This window comes from Tympanuchus pallidicinctus, unplaced genomic scaffold, assembly GCF_026119805.1.
Source record: "Tympanuchus pallidicinctus isolate F22 unplaced genomic scaffold, pur_lepc_1.0 scaffold25, whole genome shotgun sequence".
Classification (NCBI taxonomy): Eukaryota; Metazoa; Chordata; class Aves; order Galliformes; family Phasianidae; genus Tympanuchus; species Tympanuchus pallidicinctus.
Window position 1 is genome coordinate 9066450 of NW_026294742.1, and position 25371 is coordinate 9091820.

General features: G+C 56.4%; 1 protein-coding gene across 4 annotated transcripts in view; it reads left to right on the forward strand.

Moving 5' to 3' along the window:
* Window positions 1-923: 923 nt before the first annotated feature.
* Window positions 924-25371, forward strand: part of ARHGAP26 (Rho GTPase activating protein 26) — a 99082-nt gene continuing 74634 nt past the window's right edge. For 2 of the 4 annotated variants that reach the window (XM_052689558.1, XM_052689560.1), the window contains exons 1-10: window positions 924-1192; window positions 16147-16242; window positions 17147-17208; window positions 17514-17585; window positions 18883-18984; window positions 21258-21368; window positions 22370-22474; window positions 22731-22860; window positions 23180-23280; window positions 24757-24851. In XM_052689558.1, the coding sequence (XP_052545518.1) occupies window positions 1039-1192; window positions 16147-16242; window positions 17147-17208; window positions 17514-17585; window positions 18883-18984; window positions 21258-21368; window positions 22370-22474; window positions 22731-22860; window positions 23180-23280; window positions 24757-24851 (1028 nt within the window). In that variant the 5' untranslated portion in view covers window positions 924-1038. The remainder of the gene's footprint in view (window positions 1193-16146; window positions 16243-17146; window positions 17209-17513; window positions 17586-18882; window positions 18985-21257; window positions 21369-22369; window positions 22475-22730; window positions 22861-23179; window positions 23281-24756; window positions 24852-25371) is intronic. The other 2 variants (XM_052689557.1, XM_052689559.1) reach the window with 1 other exon arrangement.

Sequence of the window (25371 nt, forward strand, 5' to 3'; positions counted from 1 at the left end):
CCGGCCGCCGCGCTCCGTCCGGGCTGGGTCTGCCTGCAGAGCGGGGTTCTGCCCGCTGTGCTGAGCGCTGGGAGCGGGGCGCGGCGACCAAGAGATCTCTGCCCCGAAAGCGGCTCCCGCTGGCTGCACGCGGGTGGGCTGGGCCAGCCGTCCCGGAGCGCGCCTGCCCACCCTGCCGCGGGGCTGGGGACGCGCTGCAGGCGTTCGCTCGGCTGTTTGCCACCAGAACGCGCGTTCTCACACCCACGGGGCCCGCACAGCGTGCGTCCCTGTATCACTACTGAGGGTCTGCTCCTGCCCGACTTTTGGCTGCCAACGCAAAACCTGAGAGCAGCGGGAGCCGCCCCGTGCCCGAGGTTCATCCCAGGAGCTCGCGGTGGGGGACTGTCCACGCGCCCGCCGCGTTCATCCAGCAGGCCGGTCGTCGCACGACGCGCTGTAAGGACGGGGTAGCGGGGCCTGGCGGCGCGTCCCGCCGGGCAGTACCAGCGCCGCGCCTCAGGTGCCGCCTCGCGGGCTCATTAACGGGCGCAATTAACGCGGGCAGCAGCACAGCCCACAGCGCAAACGGAACGAGACACGTGGACCGCGCGGCGCGCGCAGCTCCGCGAGACCACCCGTACCGCGCTCACACCGCCCCCCATTGGCTGTGCGGACGGAGGGGGTGGGGCCACGGCCGCGAGGGGCGCGGCGAGACGCGGGCGGCGTGGCGCCGCGCTGCGGGGTCGCTCATTGGCTGCGAGCGCGGCGGGGGCGGGGCCAGGCGGGGGCGCGGCGCGGCGGCGCGGGCCGGCAGCGAGCGGGGGAGGCGGCGCCGCGCCCGGCGCGAGCCCTGCCCGGGCGGCGGCCCCAGAGCGGCGGCAGCGGCGCCCCCGGCGCTCCCGCACGGCTCGGCCCGGCCCGGCCCGCTCTGGGGCGCGCCCCGCGGCGGCGGCGGCGGCTCCCTGAGAGGCGGGAGAGCGCTTCTCGTCCAAAAAAAAGGAAACAATATATATTTTAATTTTTTTGTTAATTCTTCGCGGTGCGGCGGCGGGCGGCATGGGGCTGCCGGCGCTGGAATTCAGCGAGTGCTGCCTGGACAGCCCGCAGTTCCGGGAGCGGCTCCGCTCGCACGAGGCCGAGCTGGAGAAGACCAACAAGTTCATCAAGGAGCTCATCAAGGACGGGAAGTCGCTCATCGTCGCCCTCAAGAGTAAGTGCGGGGCGGGGGGCGGCCGGGCCGGGCCTTTCCCGCCTCCCCCGCGCCGCCCAGGTTCCCGCAGCCCACCTGGCCCGGCCCCGCGCTCACCGCTGCGGCACGGGGCGGCCCCGGCACCCGCAGCGTTCCCAGTGACGCCGCGATGCCCGCGCTAGGATGCAGGGGGCTCTGCGGGTGCCCCGGGGGGATCCCGCGTAGGGTCGCTGGGGTCACCGGGGCGTCCCCCGGCAGCGGGTCGGGTGGGACGGGACCAGGCGCCCGCTGGGGCACGCGTTGTTCTGCGGGGCTGGGGCGCGGTGGTGGCCGTGCCTGCAGCGTTCGTGTCGTTCCTGAACAAATTGGGGTACTCTTGGCTGGAAACGCGTTTAAGGGATAAATGCGTGGGTCCCCATCAGGCTGTCTGATGTGCTGCAGGTGTGGATCTGGGGATCTGCCACAAGCTGCGGTGCGGAGCAGGTGGGCCAGGTGGGCTGTGTTGTTTCGTGGTTGTCTGAGGTGGGAGGGGATCCCGCTGTGCACGGGGTGCGCTGGGTAGGGCTGTGTGGCACGCGGCTGCAGCGGCGCTGCCCACCTGGCTGCCAAGTGCTGCTCCCGCCTCCGTCACCGCGTCCGTCCATCTGTCCCTGCCGTGTGTGGGTTACAGGCTGTGCACCCGGGGCCCCCAGCTCAGGGCGGCGGCGCGGAACCGAAATTGCTTGAAGTCTTGGCGACGTACACTCGTGTTTTCCTTCCTCTTGCGTTTTCTGCCGAACATTTCACATCCTCTTTGTTTTGAGATGGGCGCTGGGTGCGAGGGGTGCGGCGCTGCGGGGTGCAGCCGTGCTCCAGCTGTTGGTTCAGCATCGGCCCCGCTGCTGTGTGCTGGTGTCAGACCTTTCCCGTGGGTTTTGTGGAGCTGCTCTCTCTGGTTGCTGTGCGTGTGCCCTGCGTGAGGGTAAAGGCGGTGCTGATGTGTAGGTTTTGTGGCTTCACTACAATAAACGACAATCCAGAAGGCTGAAATAAGGTTGGCTTGTAGGACTGCTCTTTCAAAATGCCCTGTGATGTCCGAGCAGCTCTGGGTGTGTGAGGCTGTGAGTGCAGATAAATACCGCTCTTCTCAGTGCAGATCTGCCCCGCTCCCATTGTCTCCCTTCTGTGTGCCCCAGCATGGAGGTGACCTGGTTTTCAGTGCAGTGCGTCCCTCGTCCTCCCTCGTGCACCAGCCATCAATTATTCAGAAAGTTTTGCAAACGCAGAGACCTGAAGTGGGACGTGAATAATGCACTCAGAGCATCGTGCGCTGAACTTGTTCTGCTGTTCTCCATCACGGGCGCTGTGGTGCCCACGCTGCTGACACTTTGTGCCCCCTGCGGTGTCCCCTGCAGGGGCCGTGTCCCACGGTGACGAGGGCTGTCACCTCCCTGCACTCTGGGGCAGTGGGTGAGGGTGGCAGCCCTGTGCCTGGCCGCCTCATTCTGGATGCTCCTCTTTCTCCCAGGCAGTAATTTGAAGGCACCCGACTGGTCCTGCTGTGCCGCCTGCACGTCCCTGTGTGCCTTGGGATTTCTGGTGGCCTTGCAGATCCGGATGCTTGGTGGTGGGATGGAGGTTGGAGGTGTCAGCTCTGTCCTCGCCTAGTGATGGCTGTGACAGGGGGAGCAGGGCTGCCACTGCTGCAGGGCTCTGTGCACCCAGGCTCCAGCCAGAGCTGCGTGTGGCTCCGTGGTGCCCTGTCTTGTGCTGCTCCCTGCTTCTGCTCAGCAGCATTTAGCAAATGGGAGCTTGGTGCAAAGCGCCCCATGCTCTTCCCTGAGTGTGTGCACCAGGGGCCCTGCTGTGCACAGGGACTTTTCCACAGCTGCCACACAGCTTAACAAAACAAGGTAGTTGTGATTTCCCCTCTCATCTTCATCATCATGGGAGAGCTTTGCCCATCTGTTGTGTGCAGTGTGTGCAGAGGTGTGTGGCTGTGGTTTGTCTCTCAGCAGCCTCCATCGGGTGCTCAGTGTGTGTTCTGCTGCATGGCTGCTGTGCTGTGCCCAGGGTTGTGCCTATGGCTGCAGCTCCGCCTGGAAGCAAAAGTGAAACTTTCTGCCATTGTTCAACCCAAACAATTAATTTCATTTGGTACAAGCAGGGCTTATTCTGGGAATAAGGAAATGTGTCAGACTCCATGAACCCAGTTCCAAATTGTGCTGCTGGAGGTGTATGCCTGGTTGAAGACTTTGCACCCTGGGTGTTGCCTGAGCAAAAGGCCTTGTGCTGAACGTGGGGGGAAGAAACCCAAACGGCTGCTCTGATGGCTTTCATCCCTTTTGCCCTACTCCTCTGTGGAGGAAGCTGTACCAACCCAAGCCCTGCATACGGGCTGGAGGGAGGAGAGGCTGAGATGCAGGGCTTCAACCCTGACCTTTCCAGCATGGTGGCAGCCGTAATGACTGGAGATGCATTCATTACCAGGAGACAGCTTCACCTCTTGCAGACTCAATTTTGAAGGAAAAAGAGCACCGTGCTTTCTGGATACTGAAAATGAACCCTGTGGGCTTGGTGCTGGGGTTGGGTTGGGTCAGCTCTGGCTGTGCCCTGATGGGGGGTCCTGGCTCTGTCCTGCCCAGTGTTCGTGGTGGGACTGGGGCTTAGCATGAGAGCTCCATGCTGCATGGCTGCTTTTATCCTCCGTGCCCGTCTGATGCTCCAGCTCCATTATTCACTCAATTCCTATTTTAGCGCTGTAATTGCAGCAGGTGGTGGTATCTCGTGCTTCTGAAATCTGACTGCCTTCTCTGGATCTTTCTCTGGCAGTGCCATAGATTCCTGCTCTGCTGGGGTTTCTGCTGCCTGCAGCCCGTGTGATGTCCCATGTGTTTGCCCTAAGTGATGCTGTTCAGAGCAGCAGGGCATCCTTAGCAGGCACCCAGGGTTATGTTCTCTGTATTAATAAGACATCCACACATTGAGAGTGCATCTGTTCCAGCTCCCCAACCTTCAGCAGCCCCGTGGTGAGCCCTGTCCCATCTCACTGCATGGAATTCCAATGTCAGAGCACCCAGCTGTGTCCGTGGGGGTATCCTGCACTGATCTGAGCTGTGAAACGTGGGACTTTGTTCGTTCTTTTTTCCAGATGAATTGCTTCTGATTTTTCTGCTTCATTCCTGTAGCAAAGGTGCAGCTTTGCAGCCGGCCCCAGCCTCAGGGCTCAGCCATGTCAGGGTGGATTTTCCACCTCCCTGTCCTCTCTGAGGGCTGTGAGGAGCACTTGGTGTGGCAGCAGCCTGTGGTTGGCAGCTCGGGGCCGGAGCTCCTTTGCCTCTTTTGCATGACCTGCGTGGCTCGTGTAGCCACATACTTAGCAGCTTGTCTTGAATTTTATTCAAATGAGATGTAGGACAGCTAATAATACTTTGCTTCACTTTCAGTACAACTTGAAGGCTCCTCCTCTGCCTCCCTGCTGGAGGTGAGCAGTAGGATCGTGCCCTGCTCTGGAGGTGCTTGCTGCTGCTGAGGTCTCTGCTGTGAGTTTTGGAGGAATTGCTGTGCAGCTGCTGTCAGCTCTGCAGGGCTGGGCACCAACCCGTGTGTCACAGCCTCTTTCTAAAAAGCATTTGGGCAGCAGAAAGTCTGCAGCTGCTGTCTGATGCTGAGAAGGAGCGGTTGGATACAGCCTTCCTGCTGCCAGGTGCTGCATTCACTCATTCACACGTTGTGGTTCAGGGGCAGTGTCCTCTGCTTGGGCACCATTGGCCCCTCCTGGCACAGGGCTTGTTGGTCTGCCCTGTAGGCACCCCACGTCTTCCCTGTGCCCCATCCTGCCGTAGGTACCAGAGGTGCTGCTGCTGCACTGGGGCTTTGCACCAGAGGAAGAGGCTGCTGAGCATTAGGGTCTGGACAGGCAGCAGAGTTTGAATTTGTGAATTCATTACTTAAATTGCTCTGGGATGCAGCTCCCTGACAGAGCTTTTGCTCGTGTAGAGCTCTGAACCTGGATTCGTGCGTTGCGATGCACGGTGTGGTGATGTGAGGGGTTGAGCTGCTGTCCTTGCTCAGGAAAGTGCTTGTTGTATTTTGGGGGGGAAATGCAAGCTGCATGTGGCTGGATCCAAGAGGAGGGAGGGTATGGGGTGTGATGTCGTGTCCTTCCTGTAGCACCAGGTCCTGCTCGTGCTCCTGGCATGGTGTGCAGCCGTGCCCAGTGGCAGTTCTGCAGGGCTGTGGGTGCCCTGCTGCAGCTGATCTCCGCTCCTGCAGCGCAGGGCACTGCATTCCCTGTGTGCTGGGGGCAGTGGGCTGGGCTGGGGGTGTCAGCCCGTACCAACGCTGAATTGCGTGCAAGGAAATGCTGTTTCCATGGCGGTGCTGGGGCTTTGGCACGCAGCCCTGTGCTCTCCTGCCCCACGGCTCCTCCCTGTGCCACATCGCCCGGTGTGGTGAGATAAGGCCGGCACAGTGCCAGTGCCTGCTGCCTGCCTGGAGCAGTCCATCACCTGGTGTCATCAGGTCTTGTCTCCTGGCTGGGGGCGTCCTGCCAGGCTGCAGCACATGGGTGAGCAGAGCTGTGCTTTTTGGGGTCCTCCCTGTGAAGGTGGAGAGGTGACCGTGTGCTCCTCTGCTCCTTCATGGGCAGCCCAAAATCCTGGTGTGCCCCTCAGACCCAAGCTGGGCTCAGTGCAGAGCTGCTGCCTTGCCAGCCCCGTGCTTGGTTCACACCATGCCCCATTGCTGCCTATCCTGAGCCAACAGGAACGCTCAGAGCAGCCCGCCTGTTCAAGGTACAGCAGAGGTGATGTGCCAGGTCCTGAGCTGTGCTTCTGGTTCTGAGCCCTTTGGGCAGCCCTCCTGCTTCCCTTTGGCATTGCCAGCAGCTCGCCCCGCAGGAGGCTGTGCTGTGCCAGGTATTCATCGCTGCTTATGTTTCTACTTTTTTTTTTTCCTTGATGTGTTGGTTTGAAGCACAACCAAACGAGCTGGTTTCATGTGCAGCGTGATGAATAGATTTAGCGTGACCCATTGTGGGTGGGGAGTGGAGAGAAAGCGGGGGGAGTTTGTTCTGAGCTCCGCACAGTTTGTTCGCCTCACTGCTGCTCTGCGTGAATCATCATCTCCCCTTTCCTCCGAGCATGTGAGGAGCTGTCAGCGCAGCCACTGTGCCTGTTTTTCCCCGTTTTCCTGGCACATTCCCTCCATGCTGTGAAGGCATTTCCACCTGTTTGCGTTAATTGCTCTGTGCCGGAGCTCCGTGGCTCTCTGTGGTGCCTGCAGCAGGCACGTGCTCCTCGGGTCTGTGCAGCCCAAATGGTCCCAGGGTGTGTGGAGGAGCAGAGCTCTGCGTTTCCCTGCAGGCTGGGTGATGCCCATGCCCACGTGGCTGCAGGTCACAGTGCCACATGCGTGGGCTCTGCAGGGCAGGGAATCCAATGCTGGGATGCTCGGTGAGGCGCTGACTGCGGTGCAGTGCAGGGAGGGGATGCTGTCTGTGTTAATGCCAAGCTTGCTCCTCACCGGGGTTTATGCGAAGCACACGAGCCCCCGAACCATATGGTTCCTGCAGCACACGTGCTGCGGCCGGCGGTGCTCAGGAAGGGGCCGCAGATGCCGCTTCCTCTGTGCTCGCAGCATTTGGGCACACGGCGTTTGTCGCAGGCTGGCAGGCGGCAGCGCTCCGTCAGCTCACGTGCACACCCTTTGCTGTGGTCTCTTTGCTGATTTTAATCTCCTTGCTGTTTCTTTTTCCCGGTTGTTGGAAAGGAGGCGTTTTCTTGAGGCGGTGGTGGCCCCAGCCGTGGTTTGGTGGCCGTGCTGTTCCTGTCTGCTGGGGACCTGCCAGCGGTGGGGACACGATGAGCTGCCCTGATGGCTCCGTGTTTGTCCTAAAGACAAAAATGCTGCCTTTGTTCCGGGCTGCAGCAGTGAGGAATCTCTTCTGAAAAGATACACACTGTTTATCTACAGGCAGGCAATAAATAGCTCATAAAACTGCTGGAAAATACAAACTTTTTTCCAGGGGTGGGAGCTCTGGTGCTGCAGGCACGGCTCCCCGTGGTCACTGCAGGGGAGCCGCGGGCTCTGCTGTCATCAGTGGGCACAGTGACGCAGCTTATGGTGTGGGGCTGCCGTGCTGCGCGTGGCCTTGTTCCCTGCTGGTGGCTGTGGGACCTCGTGGGGAAGCGTAAGGGAGTCCGTGCAAAGTGTGCCACTGTGGAGTGACCTGGGTGTGCCTGTTCAGGAGTACTTGAAAAAATAATGGTTTCCCTTTGCTGCTTTGCTGTAGTTGAACCGCCGGTCCGTGCAGAATGGTGCCCTGGTTGGATGCTGGTTGCTTAGCGATGTTTTACAGAAAATAACACATTGCAAAACAGAGCTGCTCCCTGGGATTGCCCTGCTCTTCCTCTGCAGCCGGCAGCAGCGTCGGCCCGTGTGCCCGGCGGGGCTGGGCAGAGCGTGGCTCTTTCTGTTTCTTGCAGAATCTGGGGGCTGGAGGGCCCTGCCCTGGTGCTGGTGGCCGCGTGTCACTGGGTTCCCCGTCACCTCTGCACCGTGATGGCATCAGGGTGCTGTGGGACCCGGGCTTATGCCGTGTCCTGGAGCTCTATCCTGGGCTGCCCATCATGCCTGTGCCTCTGCTGGTACTTTGTGTATTTTTTTAGGTTTTTTTTTCTTCTGTAGAAGCAGGAACAATTGACTCATTCGTCAGGGACGTTTCCGTGAGCGCACGGTGGGATTTTTTCCTGCTCTTTGGTGAAGAAGCACCGGAGGCGAAAGGATTTCCGTGAGCTTCCTGGGAGGAAGGGGAGGCTGCTGTGGGGCTGCTGACCCCGCGCTGTGCTGGGATGCAGCCCTTGCCTCAGCAGTGGCTGCCTGGCTTTCGCCCCTCTCTGAGCTGGGATTTGGAGCAGCTCTGCTGTTCCAACCCCCTGCCCAAAGGCACCCCGATGCTTTGGCACCTGCCTCCTGAGGAGTCAAGCAGGCTCCCTGCCAGGCCGGCTATTAACAAATTAGATTTAATAACAAACTAATCCAAATACGTGGCTAGTGCCTCTGGTAATCTGCTCCCACACATGGTGTCTGGTCGGGGGCTGTGACAGGGATGGTCCCCGAGTGCTGAGGTGCTGCCAGCACTGTGCTCAGGCTGCCCCGCTGCCCGTCTGTGCTCCTAATGGTTATTAACATGGTCAGGAGCAAATTTCTTTTGGATTAGTGTCCTGTAAATTGATTAACTGTCTCAGGCAGAGCATTTTATTTTAATGAAATGTGATTCCAGGCTCCAGCCAATGAATTATTACATCGGTGAGGGTCAAGTAACCTGCACTGGGTTCTATGAGTTATTCTTCCAGGTTTTACGAAGAGAGAAACAGAGGGGGTTCAGGGGAGGAATGAACAGCAGCTCGGCTGCTGCGGTGCTCATGGCACAGCATGGGGATATGATGGGGAGGGCTTGGAGCATGGTGTCGTGCAGGCAGGGGATGCAACTCTTGGAATCCTCACTGCCCGGCACGAGCCTGGAATGTCTGTCATAGCTTCAGGCTTGCAAATAGCAAACAGGAATGACATGATAGCTGTTTCCCTATTTGTCCGCGCCGCTCTCCGTGCAGCAGCGCTGCTCTCGGATGCCTTTTCCCAGCCCTGTTGGTGCTCTGGACCTGTTAGCAACATGCCCTGGCATTTCTGGCAGCGTTCAGGGCAGTGGTTTTCCATTTCATTGCCACTTCCCTGAATTCTCCAGGCACTTGAGCTGTCACCAGGTTTGCTGTCTTGCCGTATTCCTCCTGTTCAGGGAGTGTATCCAACATTTCCAGTTACTTTTGTTCCAATCCCTCACCTGCTCCCACCTGTCTCCATGCCCATGCTCAGGGCCTGGGCTCAGCCCAGCAGCACGCCAGCTGCCAGACGCCAGCAGTTACTTACTGGTGAGATTACAGGTTAGGAAGGGGCTGGGGGAGGGGCTGCCATAAAACAACACCAGGATGTGAACAAAAATAAACACGGGGAGAAGTGCCAGACGTGGAAGCTGGACAGGGAAGTGGAGAGATTTGGTTGTTTTTTTTTTCCCCCACTGTGTTCACCAGGCGGGCAGAAGGAGCTGGGGGTACCCTGCAGACCCCCATGTTTCAGATGGCATTGGGATCCCTGTCTGGGTGTGCATGGTGGGAGCAGCAGGATGCTGCCACGAAGCACTGCCCTGGGGGGCCACCCACAGCATGGGCAGCTTGGACACTGCAGGGCAGGCCTAGAAATGCTGCTTTGCTTCCTGTCCTGGGGCTGTTTGGCCCAACGGTGTCCACTGCAGTGTTGGCCTCACGCCCCTTCTCTTTCTGGGTGCTGCAGCATGCTGGGCCCTTCTGTGGGAAGCAGGATGTGCTTGTGCAGCCCTTGGTGCTTCACCCCATGAATAAGCCGTTCAGCACAGGGGCAGTGCTGAGCCGTGCCATTGCCCGCCCTCAGCTGTCGGTTTGGTGCCGTTTGCTTTTGGAAGCTCTGCTGGCTGCTTGTTGAGGATTTCTAATGGAGGGTTAAATGGAGGATTAATCCCCTGCATGCCTGCAGTCCGTGCCCTGATGCGCCGGTGTCCCCGTGGGGCTGGTGTGCAGCCCACAGCTCCTCGGCTGTGTGCGGCGGGATCTGTTCATGGAGGTGCTGCTGTGGGTTTGCTGTGATAGGAATTGCACGGGTAAATGGTGAGAAAAGCTGAGCAGGAAGGATGTGAGCTACATGAGAGCCGTGCCTGGAAGCTGGCGAGCTTGGCAGTGCGGGGATCAGCGAGTGGCTGGGGCCGGTTGGAATTCAGGAACAAGGCAAACACACGGGGCAGAAGGAAGAGGGCTCTGATTAATGATCGGCTTCCTCAGATCGGACGGAAATGGAAGAGCAGCAGGTCCAACGTGAATGAAAGGAAGCGGTGCCTCACGTTGTGTGTGAGCCGAGCTGCAGGGTGCTCCTGAGGCCGAGCTCTGCACGGCGCCCAGTGCAGGCTCAGTGCCAGCTTTGGGCTTCATCTGTGGCTGCACGGAGCGGTGCAGCGCTGCCCTGCGCGGCGGTCATGCTGTGCTGTCCCTGCGTGCCGTGTGATTTGCAGTTCTCCCTGCTGTTAATGTAGGTCAGTGAGGGTGGATGTAGGTGACATCTCCCGGGGCTGCTAAACCCAGCTGTAGCCCCTGCTGTCCCACTGTGGGGGCTGGGGCCCGATATTTGCTGGGTTTGTGTGCACAAAGTAGGGCACGTAGTTGGTAACTCAGTGGCTCTGATGTCCCGTGTGGCTGTTCTCTCCCTGGATCTGTTCTAAATGAGTTTTGTACAGCTGCATTCCGGTGCCCGGCCTCACCTTGTCCTCCACAGTCAGGGGCTGTCAGTGCTGTGGCTGTGCTCACCTGCTGTCCCCAGCACCCCAAAGGCAGGCTCCTCCATCTTCCTGGAAACCAGCAGCATTCCCAGGAGACCTGCTGTCCTCCTGCCTTCATTTCTCTTGGATCTTCAGTGCCTTTCATGGGGCGTCTTGGAGAGCACGGCACAAACATCCTGGGCTGGCAGTGCTCCCAAAACCAGCGGTGACATCGGCGATGTGGGGTGAGGGATGGCACGGGCAGGGTGCTGTGCTGCTGGGCACTGGGAGCAGTTGTAGCTGTGCAGCCGGGCAGGCCTGCCAAAGACTGACTTTGTTTTTTGTGAAGCGCAGAACTTTTATCTCTTAAAATACCATGAAAATAATTCATGTCTTCAGTGTGTTACTCAAATCTGATCTGCTATTTGAGCCCAGTCAATAGTCCCATTCATCCCACAATGGATTCTCTGTCCCCCTGGCAAACATTTTGCCGTATGAATCCACTCTGAGTGTGTGAAGCGAGGCATACGATGATGCATGGGCTGCAGAGCAGCACAGTGTGCTCGGCTGCTCGGAGCAGAGGACCCAGCAGAGGCAATGGGTGTGAATTAAAGCCTGGTCTCTGTGCTGTCTGTGCGTGCAGCCATTGTCGTTCCAGTTTATCCCATTGCCTGGCGTCAGGTCTTCCTTAGGAGGATGTGCTGTCTATTTTTAAAGGAAGCAGAGTACAGAAAGCCGTCGCTGAGAGGATGCTCGCTGAGCTTTGAACGCAGTGCAGCCTCTCCTGGCCGGGCTTAAGGGGTTTGGCTGCATTGCTGAGGGTGGGCAGCACGGCTGTACCTGCAGGGCTCTGTGCACCGTCCCTTCCCTAGCACACTGACCCCTCTTCTCTCTGTGGTTTTTATTTTGAGTTGAGCGGTGAACCAAAGGCAGGACCTGCCAGCAGCTGTAGCCCCACACTAAATCACTGATTAACCGCAGCCGCCCGGCGGATGGGTTGTTTATTAAATGAGTCATGGCTAATTGTGATGACAGCTGTGTGGGGTCCCGGCCTGGCGTGGGCTCTGGGGCTGTGAGCTCTCATGGGATCAGGGCTGTGGCTGTCCTGCCCTGAGCACAGAGCTGTGAGCCCCAGCCCTGCCAGGAGGGGCTCCTGCGTTGGGGTTCTGGCCCTGCATGGATGCAGCGTGGATCAGGACCAGCTCTGAAGTGAGCTTATTTGCAGTGGGTGTGTTTGGGTCTCTGTGCCAGGACGACTGCTGCTGAGATGTTCCAAGAAGTCCCTCGTGGGCTCTCCTGATGCTGCTCTGCTCATGCAGTCCTGGGCCAGGCCCTGGGTGGAGGGAAGGGCTGCGGGTGCTGGGAGCTGCAGGGCAGCCTCATGCTGCTCCAATGGCCCCCAGAGCCCCACGGGGCAGCACTGCTGGTGGGGTTGGCTGGAACGGCTCCCCGGCCTCTTCCTCCTGCAGAGCTGCAGGGCAGCACTGAAGCACCTGAGCCTGTGGCTGTTGGAAGGGCTGTCTGTGCAGGACTTGTGCCCCAGTGATTGTTCATGGTAACTGGCTGATAGTTTGGGAAGCAGATGCTTTTTTTTTTTTTTTTTTTTGAGAAGCTGGAAGAAACATGTCAGCGAGGGAGCAGCTGATGGTTTCCAGCCTTTGTAGTTGTCAGTGAGCGCTGTGAGACCAGCCATCGACAGGCTGAGTGTGGGTGTTGCTTATTAGGAAAAATTTCAGGTTGGATATTAGGAACAAATTATTATCCAGAGGGCAGTCAGCACTGGCACAGCTACCAGGAAGTGGGAGGCACTGCCCCAAAGTGCTCCAGAGCTGTGGGGATGTGGCACTGGGGACACGGTCTGTGGGCATGGCGCTGGGGTTGGACTTAGGGATCCGAGAGGTCTTTTCCAACCTCCGTGGTTCTGTGGTTGGTGTAGCCAGATGAGGGATACTTGTGTGGGGGTGAGCAGTGTTCCTTGTGGAGATGTAGCAGGGTGAGGGCAGTTGGTGTGGAATTAGCCCCTGCACTGCCAGGAGCCTCCTGTGCTGAGGCTGCTTGGCCCCATCCAGCTGAGCTGCCTGCTCCCTGTGGCGGGGAAGGAAGGGGCAGGCGGTGCGGTTCCTGTTGTTAAGTGAGCATTAAATATAGATTATTAAGCAATTTTCTTCAGAGGAAGTGTAGCAACGCCGCTGCAAGCATGCACAGTGTTTGGGCAGGGTGAGCACTGAGCCTGCTGTGCTGCGTGCAGCCGGCCCCAAACAGACCCGTGCTTCTGCTCTGTGCAGCAATGCGGTGTTTCCTGGTAGGAACCTGGTGCTGCCCTGCAGGAGCTCTGCCTGCTGCCTCCGTGTGCCACAGGGTCAGGATGGGACTTTCCTTGTGCTGGGGGTGGAGTTGTGAAATCAGTTTCTACGTTCTATAAATTCCCTTCTGCAGTATTTCCACATGTCTTGGGGAGGGGCTTTGTGTTTGGGAAACAGGCACTCCAGTCCCCAGGTGGTAACAGAAGCCGCTTTGCAGAAGGATGATGTGGACGATTCTTCAGGATGGTGGGGGTGAGGAGGTGGCACCGGGGAGCAGAGATGAGTGGGGGGCAGCGCGGGGGACGCCCAGGCTGGAGGGCTGCTGCCTGCTGTGCTTTTGGCCTCTGCGAGCTTTGGAAGGAGCTCTGCAGGCAGAGATGAGCTGAGCTGTTCACGGCCTGCCCTTGGCAGCTGTGCCTCTGAGGATGCTGGCAGCCTTGCTGGCGGGACCTGGGCAAGCAGGGCTTGGTGCCGCTCACAGGGCTGCGGGGAATGATGGACGTGGCTGGGGATCCCCGCTGAGGTCCTGGCTGGGGCCACGTGCTGCAGCCCTCCCAGCCTGCCCACGGCCCTGTCTTCTGCACTGCATCAGCAGGGTCACCACCATCTCCTTCCTTGCCGCCCGTCCCCAGCTGCCTGCAGCTTTCTCCCATTCTGGCACCCTGTGAGAGCTGTAACCCTCCTCCAGGAAGGGCAGAGTTCTCAGGGAGTGGAGCGCTACTGTAGCTGTTCCCGTAAATGTTTTAGCTGGTAACCCTATATTGCAGTAACAAGCCAATACATCACTTTTTAAAGGGCATTTTATTTGGATTGCTTGTTGCCATAGTTACGCAGCTGGACCTCCAGCACACAGTGCCTGTGCCTGCTTCCTGTCAAGTTGGCTTTGCTAAGGAATTGCCGTGCTGCCATCAGCACAGCCTGTCCTGAACACCCGGGATGGAGATGGAGAAGGGAGAGGAACCCGCAGCAGATGAGGGAGAATGTGGGGCAGGAGCTGCCCTTCCCCAGAGCACGGAGAGGACAGACAGATGGAGAACTTTGGTGACTTGGGCCTGCTGTCATTTTAGCACGGTGCGTAGCTGACTGCAGTGACCCATATTGGCAGCCCAGGTGTGTGCCTGGCTGAGGCAGGACAGAGGGGTTGGGATGAACTCCAGGAGACTCAGCAACGTGCCGTGCATTTGCTGTTCACAACTCCTCTTCTTCTCAGGTGAATGTTGCACTTGCTTTCTGATTGCTTGTGTTGTGCCATAAAGAAGCCTTAAAGGAGAGGGGAGTCCTGCTGCAGCGCTGGATTTTATTGCTTTGGTCTGCCTGCTGGCATACAAAAAGCACTGTGTGGAACCATGGCAGATTTTTGATGTGAGGAGGTGCTGGGTGCCTGCCTCGCTCCTGGGGTCTTTGAAGAAGCTGTGTTTTGGCAGCTGAGGTTTACTTAGAAGTGCTGATGTGAGGAGCAGAGAGTACAGCTGAGCTCTGTGCCCCACACTGCAGGGGGTGTTTGTGGGTGCAAGAAAGGTTCAAGTGCTGAGCAGCAATGGGGTCGTGTGCCAGCATCTTTTGTGGGGAGCCTGCTGGCAGAATTTGGGTTTGGTGAAGCTGTGGCTGGGCTGCCAGGGGCATCCCTGCGGGTGCTGGGCCTCCCTGCTGCTCTCTGAGCTGGTGGGGAATGGCCATGGCAGGACCAGCCCCTGGAGGTGCCCGCACCCCTGGCCAGCTGCACTGCTCGCTCTGTGGGGTTTTTCTGCCTTTGTGGTGGTGGTTTTACCTCATTTTTTGGTCAGCTGACAAAGCCAGACAGAGAAGTTGGAGGCAGAACGTGTGCAGGCTAGGTTTGACTCATGTGCGTGGGGAGCTGCGGGATTTTGCTCACGCATGAGGGAGGGCAGAAGTTTCTCTCCAGTTTTTGCAGGATTTGGTTTGCTCTCATGCCTGGGGAGAAAACAGGCCTGAGTCAACCCTTCCCTCCCAGCACGCTGCTGCCGTGCTCGTGCTCCTTACACAGGAGGAGTTCTCCCCAAATTACGATGGGCAGTGGGATGTGAGATGTGCCAGTGGGATCTGGGTCCCTGGGTGCTGCCCAGCTCCATTTCTGACCAAGCTCAATGCTGTTTTTAGCAGCTGCTGTTGTGTCACTCAGTGGGCGGCTGGGAGTGACTTTCCTTTATCACTGCAGCACTGGGGGTTATCTCCTCTCTTGGCCTCTCCCATGCCTATTTATAAGTGCTGTAGACCAGTGCAAAAACATCTTGGGTTTGGGTTGCCCCTGCCTGGCCTGCGGTGGGGAGACAGCGGCCTTGGTCGGGGTGTCTGCAGCCCAAGTGTGGCCAGGGTCAGCATGGAGCCAGCAGAGAGGAAATGGCTCCTTGAGTCATTAGCGTCATCTCCTCGTTAACATCCCCCTCCTTACCATACCAGAGGAGCAGGAGGCTGTTCTGCGCCAGGCTGAAGCCTCTGAGCTTCCGTGGGGCAAAGCTGGGTGCTGTGCTGGGGGTGCTGCTGCACATCCTGGGCTGTGCAGGTGCTGCCCTCTGACACTGTGGTGTCAGCATCAATCTGGAGGGCTGGGGGCAAACCTAGCACCCCCGGTCACTCCTGCAGCACCCCCAAGCACTGCACACTGCTGTCCATTCCTCATTCCTCTGTGGTCCTGCTGCATTAGGAGCACGTTGTGCTGGGTGCAGCATTGCTCCTGGGCTGAGTTGCAGGCAGGATTAGCCCTGGGGATAGAAGCAGGTGCTGGGAGAGCAGCTTTAGTGCTTGAAGAAAGCTTTCAGCTCCTTCCTTCCACCACAAAAGCAGAATGCTTGAATTCTTCCACAGCTCTCGCTTGGTGTTCAGTGCCTGGGAGGAGCAGTCTGTGTGAACACACGTTTTCGTTCTCTGCACGGAAAGCGAAAAGCTCCCTGGATGTTGAGAACACTGAATGAAACGCATGGGGAATTTGGGGAATTTAGCATGGTTGGGGTCCCTGTGCTGCTTCAGAACAAGTTCCTGTCAGGCCTGAAGCTTTGTGGTTCCTGGGGATGTGTGTGCAGGGTCATGGGGCCAGTTCGAAAAGCCAAGCCTGGATCCGCTCAGGTCATCTCGAGTAATAACTTAATAGGATTCGGCTCTTGGAGAGAGTCTGTGACTTGTAAAGCAGTCGTTCTCTGCAGCAGTGCCTGTAAACAGAGCTGTGCTGCAGCAGGGCTCGCTCTCTGGGGCACTGTGGAGCTGTGGGCCCTCACCTCTGGTGCCTGCCCTGCATGGAGGGCCCTTGGTGTAACATTCCCAGGGGGGCTGGTGGGACCCTGTGCTGGGTTGTGCTGCTCCCCGCCCCCATGCTGACGTCTGCATTTCTCCTCTCACAGATCTGTCGTCGGCCAAGCGCAAGTTTGCAGATTCCCTCAATGAATTCAAGTTCCGCTGCATCGGCGATGCTGAAACAGACGATGAGATCTGCATAGGTGAGAGCTGACGGTGGGTTGGCGGGGGCTCTGATGATGCTGCCAACCCCAAGCAGAGCAGTGCATGCGTAGGGACGAACACGGACATGGGGGGACCCAGAGGTTCACCATTCCCTGCTCTCTGGAAGCAGTGCATTTCTCCTTGTTCATCAACTTCAGAGCCTTCGCTAGGAGAGAAGTTGTAGCTTCTCGCCTGAAGTCTGCCTCTACCAGAGAAAGAAAGGAGGAAGATTCCTTCCTAGATATGGAAGGCCATATCTAGAAACCATCTAGATTATTATATGCCCTTTGACATGTGAGGGCAAGGATCTGGAGATGTAGTCATGGCTAGAGGTACCGCCAGTGGCTGTGGTCTGCAGGAGGGGAGCACAGCTTGGCCACATGCCTGCAGGACGTCCAGGCAGCCACTGCAGGGCTGTGGGTGAGCGCTCAGAGGGCGATGCTGTGAGGGTCTGGCAGGACTGCGCCCAGCATCTCCCAGTGCTAGGGGACAGCTTCACCTGCTTTATTCAGTGTTACCCTGTTTCTGCCTGGGCTGGACTTTCAGAGTTCATTGTACATGTATGTAGTCTGGAGCCAACAGAGCACATGAGATTTAGTCCTGATTTTCTTGCTGATTTGTGCTGGTCTCTTGGCCAAAATAGCTTTCTTATGCAAGTGAGGCTCTGTCTCAAGTGCACGCACCGTGCCTGCTGTGTTTGAGTGTTATTTCCCTGGACATTTGGGACAGGCCCCTTGCTCCTTGATGCCCATAGCAGCCAGCCTGCCATAGGAGCTGCTGGGCAGCAGGAGCCAGCCTGAGCAGCAATGAGTGCTAGAAATGTGATGCCATGGCTACTTGCACGTCCAGAATTAAAAAAGAAAATGCTGTTAAATTCTGAAACTGTCCACGTGTCCCTTACAGCCAAGTCTCTGCAGGAGTTTGCCACAGTGCTGCGGAACCTGGAGGATGAGCGGATGCGGATGGTATGGACTTGGGAGTGGGGAGACTGGGGATGGAGAGCGGGTCTGATAGCAGCACTTCAGCTGCCTTCAGGCCGCTGATCTGATGTGCAGCTGGAGGAAGGTGAAGTGTGTGTGTTCCAGTGGGTGGTGATGGCAGTTTGTAGGGGGGGATCCTTGGTACAGCAGCCCCAGTGCTGGTGTGTCTGCAGGGACTGAGCGGAGAGAGGTGGTCAGCAGCACAGCTCTCAGCTCTGAGTGGGACACAAAGTGCCCACGTGCACAGTGCTGCCCAGCTGGGGACCACAGGGTGACTCTGTGTCCAACAGATTGAGAACGCCAGCGAGGTGCTGATCACACCGCTGGAGAAGTTCCGCAAGGAGCAGATTGGTGCTGCTAAGGTAGGTGGCTTTGGCCTCGCATCGCTGTTGGGTCTGTGAGCCTCTGCGTGGCTCGAGGCAGTGCTCAGAGCTGCCTGGTGCTGTCTGGGATCTGATGTGCCGCAGGGATGGGCTCTGCTGGCCCTGGATGTGGGAGGGAGACAAGGACGATCCGGCTTACGTGAAGTGCCTTGGTGTTTCCTGGTTCACCCTCAAGCATGTAATGCGCCAACACGAGCTGTTGACCAACAGTTAGATTTTTTCTTCCTCCAAACCAGAATTAACATTTTGCAAGGTGAATCCTCAGTCTCTGAACTCTCAGTCAGCTGAAACCTTTCAGTTCTGCGCTCACCCGGCCCCAGTGCATTGGAGATCTGGGCATCGTCTGGCAGGGCGAACCCAGGAACACACCCATGTGTCCCAGGCTGCTGTGGGACAGCCTGTCCCTGCCTGCCTTTCTTTCCTGCCTTTGTTCTGGAATTCGAAGCACTGCCCGTGGCTCTGCTGTTGTTATAACAGCCTGCTGCTGACAGCAGGGGGCACGTGCCAGCCAGCGGGGCTGTTTGCATTGCAGTGGTGTGTCCTGTCCCAAGGTTGCTCTGGTTTGACTTGTGCAGCCAGAAAAGAAAAACCTCCAGGGGAATCCTACAGAAGAAGCACTGGCTATTGATGTGCTGGGTTCTGTCGGTACGCGGGGCCTTGCTGCCTTTGAGGCACTGGTTGGATGTCCCCTGGCCGGGCAACCTGGGAGTGCAGCTCTGCACGATGCTGCTTTTAGTCCAGGAGTCAGCCCAGCTGTTCCCTCTGTGCCCTGGTGCTGGTGTGTTTGGGGCTGCAGTGTTCTGCATGGCTGTCTGTGAGCGCTGACAGCTCTGCATGTTGCAGAGGGCTGCTGTCCTGCCCCACACAGGGCTGTGGGCTGGGTGCTGCTGCCCATCCCTCTGCAGCACCTCGTGGCTGCCAGTCCAGCATCCATCAGTGCCTTGGAGCTGTGCACAGCTGGGTAATGAGAAGCAGATGAGGGAGCTGCTCCCTGCTGCTGCCTCCCTTCCCTGTCCAACTTGGGCTCTTCAAAGCGTGTCTGTTCTGGGTGTGGCTTTAGGGCTGCTATCAGTTTTTGGAACAAACTTTAAACAAAGCCAGCTGCGTGGCCTTGCACGGGCATCTCTGAGCAGAGGGTTAAGGGCAGGAAGCTGAATGCTGGGCTGGGGGCTGTGCTCCCGTGTGGGTCCCATGGGCAGTGTCCTCAGCATGCTGCTGGGTCTCCTCGGCTGTTGTGGTGCTGCTGGATCCAGGCTCACACTGTTCTGTTCTGCAGGATGCCAAGAAGAAATATGACAAGGAGACTGAGAAGTACTGTGGTGTCCTAGAGAAGCACTTAAACTTGTCTTCCAAGAAGAAGGAATCCCAGCTCCAGGAGGTGAGAGCAACCTCGAATTTTCAGTGTCTAGCAGTAACTGCATTGAAGTTTTTGAGTATTTTCTGCATCTTCTAGTGTTGGTTTTCTTGGCTATAAGCTACTTTTTTTCCTGTGCTGACTGTGAGTGGCAGGTTTTTCCCTCTTCCTTTAATCAAAGGGGACAGAGCTGTTTTGGTGAGTAAGTCAGAGCGATCCCAAAATGGATAGCAATCAAAAAGGATAGAGAGCTTGTAATTAAAGAGTGTAGCAGTAGGGGAACTGGTTCTGCTGCAGGCTTCCCATGTGCCATAACAAATCATGTACGTTTTTATTCTCCTTCTCTAGAAGTGGCTGCACTGGCTTTGAGCTTCGTGGGAAGAGTGATCAGGCTTAGTGCTTCTAAACTGCTTTAGGAGCCTGTTACTTGGGACGTAGTTTGCTGCTGTGCCAAATGCTCTTACTGGATGAGAACCCTGCTTTTGCAATCACTGCTCCCATGTCTGGAATTCCTGAGCTGCCCAGGGCTGGGGCAGGCGCTGCGCTGCAGGGCAGAGTGCTGGCATGTCACCGGGGGCTCGGTGGGCACAGTGATGATCTCTGCACTGCGGCAGCTCAGCTGTTTGTGGCCCAACTGGATGTGGACCCCATCTGTCTCAAGAGAGCAGAGTGGCACGGCTGTGGCACGGAGTCATCTTCCACTAAACCAGGGCTGGAGAGGGGTCTGCATCTGGGCTGACGTGCCTGGCTGTCCTGGCAGGGATGTTCTGGGTCTGTGAGCACTTTGCTTTGTGGCAGCATCCCTACATCCCAGCAGGTGCAGAGCTCCGCTCTTGTGGCTCTTCAGTAACCTTTTAAACCCATATTCTGGTGCATGTTTAAAATTCTATGGCGAGATACTGGAGTGGAAGGATTTCTTTGTGGAGAAGGAGCTACTTGTGGCTGCAGCAGCGTTTTACGGAGCTGTGATGTCATGTCCTGCCCAGGGTATGGGAGCAATACAGGAGCCAGGGCAGCTAAGTGTGGGGTGTTGGTGTGCTGTACCACGCGGATGCTGTGTGTGGTGCTGTGCCATGCAGAATGCTGGCTGCGTGTGCTGTGCTGGTGTATTTAGCAGCACTGGATGCTGGTGCCATCTGCTGGCATCTTCCACCTCGCACTTCGACTTTTGCTACAAAAGCTGGAACCAGCTGCTGCTGCTCCTGGGTTCAGGAGTTGGGATCTTTCTTGCCTGAGACATTACAAAAAGCAGTTATGGCAGATGTCCTCAGGAAGGATGCTGATGAAATGGTAATGATTTAGGAAAACCAACGCCAGCTGATTATTAGCAGCCTGAACCCGTCTTAGACACCCTGAGAGCCGGAGAGGAGAGTTTGTGTCAGGGCAGTTTGGTGTTTTATGTTTCCTAATCTCTTCCTGCTGTCCACATCTGGAAGGTGGTGGTGGCCGCATGCGTGACTGCTGCAGCAAAGCAAGAGGAGAAGGAAACCATGGGAATTCTCTGCTGCTCTGGCTGCTGACCAATTAAATAACACCCTGAGTCTAATCTGTTGTTTAACTCCTGGCAAAGTTCTTTTGTTGCATCACATTTAGTGCTCAGTTTGCTGAAAACTCAGCCTCTTCACCACAGACACCCAGCACAAGTGCTGCAGGCAGGTCTTGGGGAAAATGTTCCACTCTATGGCCGTGTCCTATGGAAAATCAGGAGTGAGCTGGGGAAGGAGAGGGGGATGCCTGTGTTCCTTACCCTGCTATCAGTGCAGCGGCTCTGCTCCAGCACACAGTGAGGCCCTTCTGTTGGGGAATATCCCAAATTCTGCTCCCTTCTGCTTTCTCTCCCAAGCAGAGGGCATGTGCCGTCCTCTGGCCCGGCACAGGAGCAGCCCTCACTGGTGGCATGGTGGGATGTTGTGTCACTGCCTGGAGCCCACGGTGCTGCTGGCAGCCTCTCGATGCACTGCTTTCCAGAAAGTGCAGAATTGCCTTTCGTTGTCAAGTATGCAGCAACTTCTCCTTTCTCCCACTTTTAATTCGTGCTCTTCTACCCAGCTGTCAGGGAGGTGTGAACGTGAGTCATCGAAAACGCTTTTTTTCAGCTAAAGAAGGAGCCTGTTCATGTGAATCAGGTTTCTATTTAATCGCTGTGCCATCTGGCCAGCCCCAGACTGATGTCTGAAGCTGAGTTAGCATCCCACGTGGACGCACCCCCATCAGCCCCTGCTGTCCTGTGCCATGGGGCTGGCTGCTCCCAGCCACGCTGACCTCCTGTTTCCTCTTTCATCTCCTGGTGCCTGCAGGCAGACAGCCAGGTGGACCTGGTTCGGCAGCATTTCTACGAGGTCTCCCTGGAGTATGTCTTCAAGGTGCAAGAGGTCCAGGAGAGGAAGATGTTTGAGTTTGTGGAGCCTGTAAGTGAACCCAACCCTTTTCATCCCACAAAACTGCTTGAGGGATGTGTTACTGTGTGAGGGCTGACAGGGAGCCAGGCTGGGGCATGGGGTGTCCCTGCATCCCTGTTACTGTAGAGCAGGTTTGGGGGCAGGGGCAGGACGTGCTTAGGAAAAGCCCTTGGTGTGGGGCTCAGCCCCAGACACACAAAGCGTTTCTTTGTATGTATTGTGGGCATTTCTATTGTGATGGACTGGGCCGTGGGGCCTGCTGACAGCTGCAAAGGGAATGGGCTCAAGTGGGAGCAAAAAAATAGAAGCTGGAGAGACTGTAACTTTCAGGGGAAAAGAGTGCAGGAATGACAGAACAAGAAAAGAATTAAGCTTTGTAGGACCTGCCTTTTGCTCACTGCTAAGTCCTCTACTGCTCCTCCAGGAATCATAGAACGTCTTGGGTTGCAAGGGACCCCAAGGATTGTCGAGTTCCAACCCTCCTGCCACAGGCAGGGCTGCCAGCCACTAGATAAGCACTGGATCAGGCTGCCCAGGCCCCATCTGACCTGGCTTTTCTCACCTTCGGGGTTGGGGCATCCACAGCCTCTCTGGACCGCCTGTGCCAGCACCTCACCACTCCCTCTGTAAAGAACTTCCCCCTGACATCTAATCTAAACATCCCTTCCTTTAGTTTAAAGCCATTCTCCCTTAACTTATTATTATCTACCCGTGAAAAATACATGGTAAGAGTCAAAACCACCTCTGCTGTTTGCAAGCAATCATTCCTTCTGAATGAAGAATAGCTCCAAGTCCAGAGAAGCATGACCAGGCTGTGACTGCCTGGCTTGGTGCCACATCTCAGCTCCCAGTGCAGCATCAGAGTGATGTGGTGCAGAGGGGCACAGTGGACAGAGGGGGGTGGAATTTGGGTATCAGTTGGGTCATTGGGGTTGATTGAAGCAGGAGGACAAAGTGGGCTGGAAGAGAGGGCTGCACTGACAGTCTTGATTCGTTTTGTCCCAACGCAGCTGCTGGCCTTTCTGCAAGGGCTTTTCACCTTCTACCACCACGGCTATGAGCTTGCAAAGGACTTCAGTGACTTCAAGACAGAGCTGACCATCAGCATCCAGAATGTAAGTGTTTGTGTTGCTGTGCCTGTCTGGCAAAGAAAACTCGCACACGCTTTGGTAGGTTTAAATTGAGATGGTTTCTCTCTTTTTGTGTGTGTGTGTGTGTGTGTGCCCTCAAGCGAAGGGCTTGACAGTGTAATGGAAGCAAATTCTTTGTTATAAATAACGCTGTGCCACGCACACAGTCTGAGTGGCAGTTCTGCACAGTGTCTCAGCCTTCGCATGGGTGCTGCAGGGTTGTTCCTGTTTTGATTTGCAGACGAGGAATCGCTTTGAAGGAACGAGGTCAGAGGTTGAATCGCTGATGAAGAAGATGAAGGAGAATCCTCACGAGCACAAAAACATCAGTCCTTATACCATGGAGGGGTATCTCTACGTCCAGGAGAAACGTAGGTGCTGAGGGCAATGTGGGGTGTGGGCGTTGGGGGACACTGCTGGGACACAGAGGCAAATTTGTCAGAATGCAGAATGTGGGAGGGCACTGGCCCTGCGGTGGGCTGTTGTGGCATCAGTCAGTGCTTGGGGAGTCTGCTTCCTCTTTTGCCTGAATGAGAAGAGCTAGCAGTGCTTGTGCCACCTGTAAAGTACAACAAGAATCGTGGATAGAGAAACGTGTCGTGTTAAACGATGGTTAAACTTACAGCTTAATAATGGGTGTGCATTGAAGCTCTACTGGTTCTGGGGGTAAAAACTGCGTTTGCTTTGCAGGTCACTTTGGGACCTCCTGGGTGAAGCATTACTGCACGTACCAGCGGGAATCCAAGCGGATAACCATGGTGCCATTTGACCAGAAATCTGGAGGAAAAGGGGTGAGTGTCTGTGCAGGGCCCTGGGCAGAGCTACAGGCTGCTCGGGCTGAGCCAACCTCAGCAGTGGAACGCTGACACCAGCAGGTGGCTCACCTTCACTTCAGCTGAGTGAGTGCCACGCGATGAATGAGCTCTGCACCTTGCTCAAAAAAACCATCTCCAGCAGATGTCTGGGAGCTGTCAGCTGCCCTGGCAGCACTGCTGGTTTCCCGATTGTTTGGAGCCCCTCAGACACAGCTCTGTTTCATGCTCCACTCTCTGTTCTGGTGTCTGCATGCAGCTATCTGTAAGGACAAGTTTACAGCAGCTGCCTGCAGTTACAGACCGGCCTTTCTCCTCTTGTCTTAGATCTGTCCTTTATTTATTTCTATTTGTGAAAGGAGAAAGCTTTACAAACTGAAGCCTGTGCAGCTGCACGCTGGTCCTGCTCAGGTTGTTCTGACCACATGGGATGTGCAGCGTGCTGAGCATCTTGTCTGTGTGCTGGGTGCCCTGCAGTCTGTTAGTGCCAACCGGTGCACCGTTGGTGCAGCGTAAAGAGATGGGGTCACCCAAGGCTCTGCCTGCTCTTGGCCTCTCGAGCACTCCTGGGGCTGCAGCTGGCATCAGATGGTGGTTCCAGGGCAGGGCAGTTCCTGAATACAGAGTGCTGAGCCAGGCTGATGAGCTGCAGGGTGCAGGCGGCCCCCCAGGAGCAGCCCTGCAGAAACCGTTCAGATCTGTCTTCCTGGGTCCCTGCTGTGGCCCTAAATAGGTTTCCTGGAAAATGATGATGTCAGGGAACAGGGTGGTCAGCCAAGGTGTCAGCTGGAACAGCACAGAGTGCACAGAAAAGTGGCTGTCTCCAGGAACTCGCTCAGAATTTGCCTTGTATTGAGTCATCAAGGGATTTTAAAAATTGCAGGAGAATTTTGTGTGCTGGCAGAGTCTGGGCAGGGGTTTCCTCCAGCAGAGGACGGCAGTGTGTGCAGATCCTGCCTGACCACTGCTCGGCGTGGGGAAATCCAGTACTTGGATGCAGATGCCTGGATGGGAGAATGCTTTTGTCATTGCTTTGTCAAATAATAAACATAATCATATCTTAAGGCATACTTGCTCCTGTTAAGAGTTTCTGTGTGAAGAATGCTGCCAAATATGCAGCCAGTGCCAGAGTGAAAACTGACAGCCAAGGTTATGATGCATTGTTCAGCAATGGAAAATAAAACTTTGCCCAATAATTGTGGTGCAGCACTCCCTGCCTGCCTGAAACATGGGTTGTACGATACTCAGTGCATAAATGTAGTCTGCATTCAGAAAGGATGGTTTCTTGGTTTTGGCCTAAGCATTTTGGATATATGTTAACGCATTTCTAGCAGGTGGTGAGTGGCTGATGTTGCTAAACAGCCCCTCTGGTTTGAACGCGCTGGTTGGAGCCTGGGGGCAGGCATGTATGGAGGGGTTGTTCTCCTCCTTATCTGTGATTTTGTCTCTTCTCAGGGAGAGGATGAAGCCGTTATCCTGAAATCTTGCACACGACGGAAAACCGACTCCATTGAGAAGAGGTTCTGCTTTGATGTGGAAGCCGTGGATCGGTGAGTGCAGGGCAGGAGGCTTTCCTGGCTGCTGCCCGGGTGGATTTGGGGTTTGCCTTCTGCTCCAGTCATGCCATCTGTGGCTGGGAAGCATTAGTCCATGGGAACACGCTTCCCCTGCTGTTCCTGGCCAGGTGATTGCAGGATGTTGAGTCAGTGCTTCGTTTTACAAGGTACCGAGTTTACTTTAGGCTCTCAGAACTGAATGGTGTTGTAGCATTTTTGCAGACTCTGGGCATGTGAGCTAAATGGTCACGAGTGTGGCAAAGTCGCTGCGTGTGTTTTGGGAGGAATGGGATGCCTCTTTCCTGCGTGGGTTCTGTGCTGAAAGAACTTCAGCTCTTGTGATGCTCTGCTGTAGACGTCGATGATGGAAATCCAGCTTGCGTCTTTGGGCACTCTAAATTCACATCTTTTTTCCTGAAGTTATAAAATGCTTCCTGGCCTGATTTTCCTTTGAGCAACTGAACCAGACATACATCTGCATTCAGTCTGTAGCACTAGGAATGAGAGCCTTGTC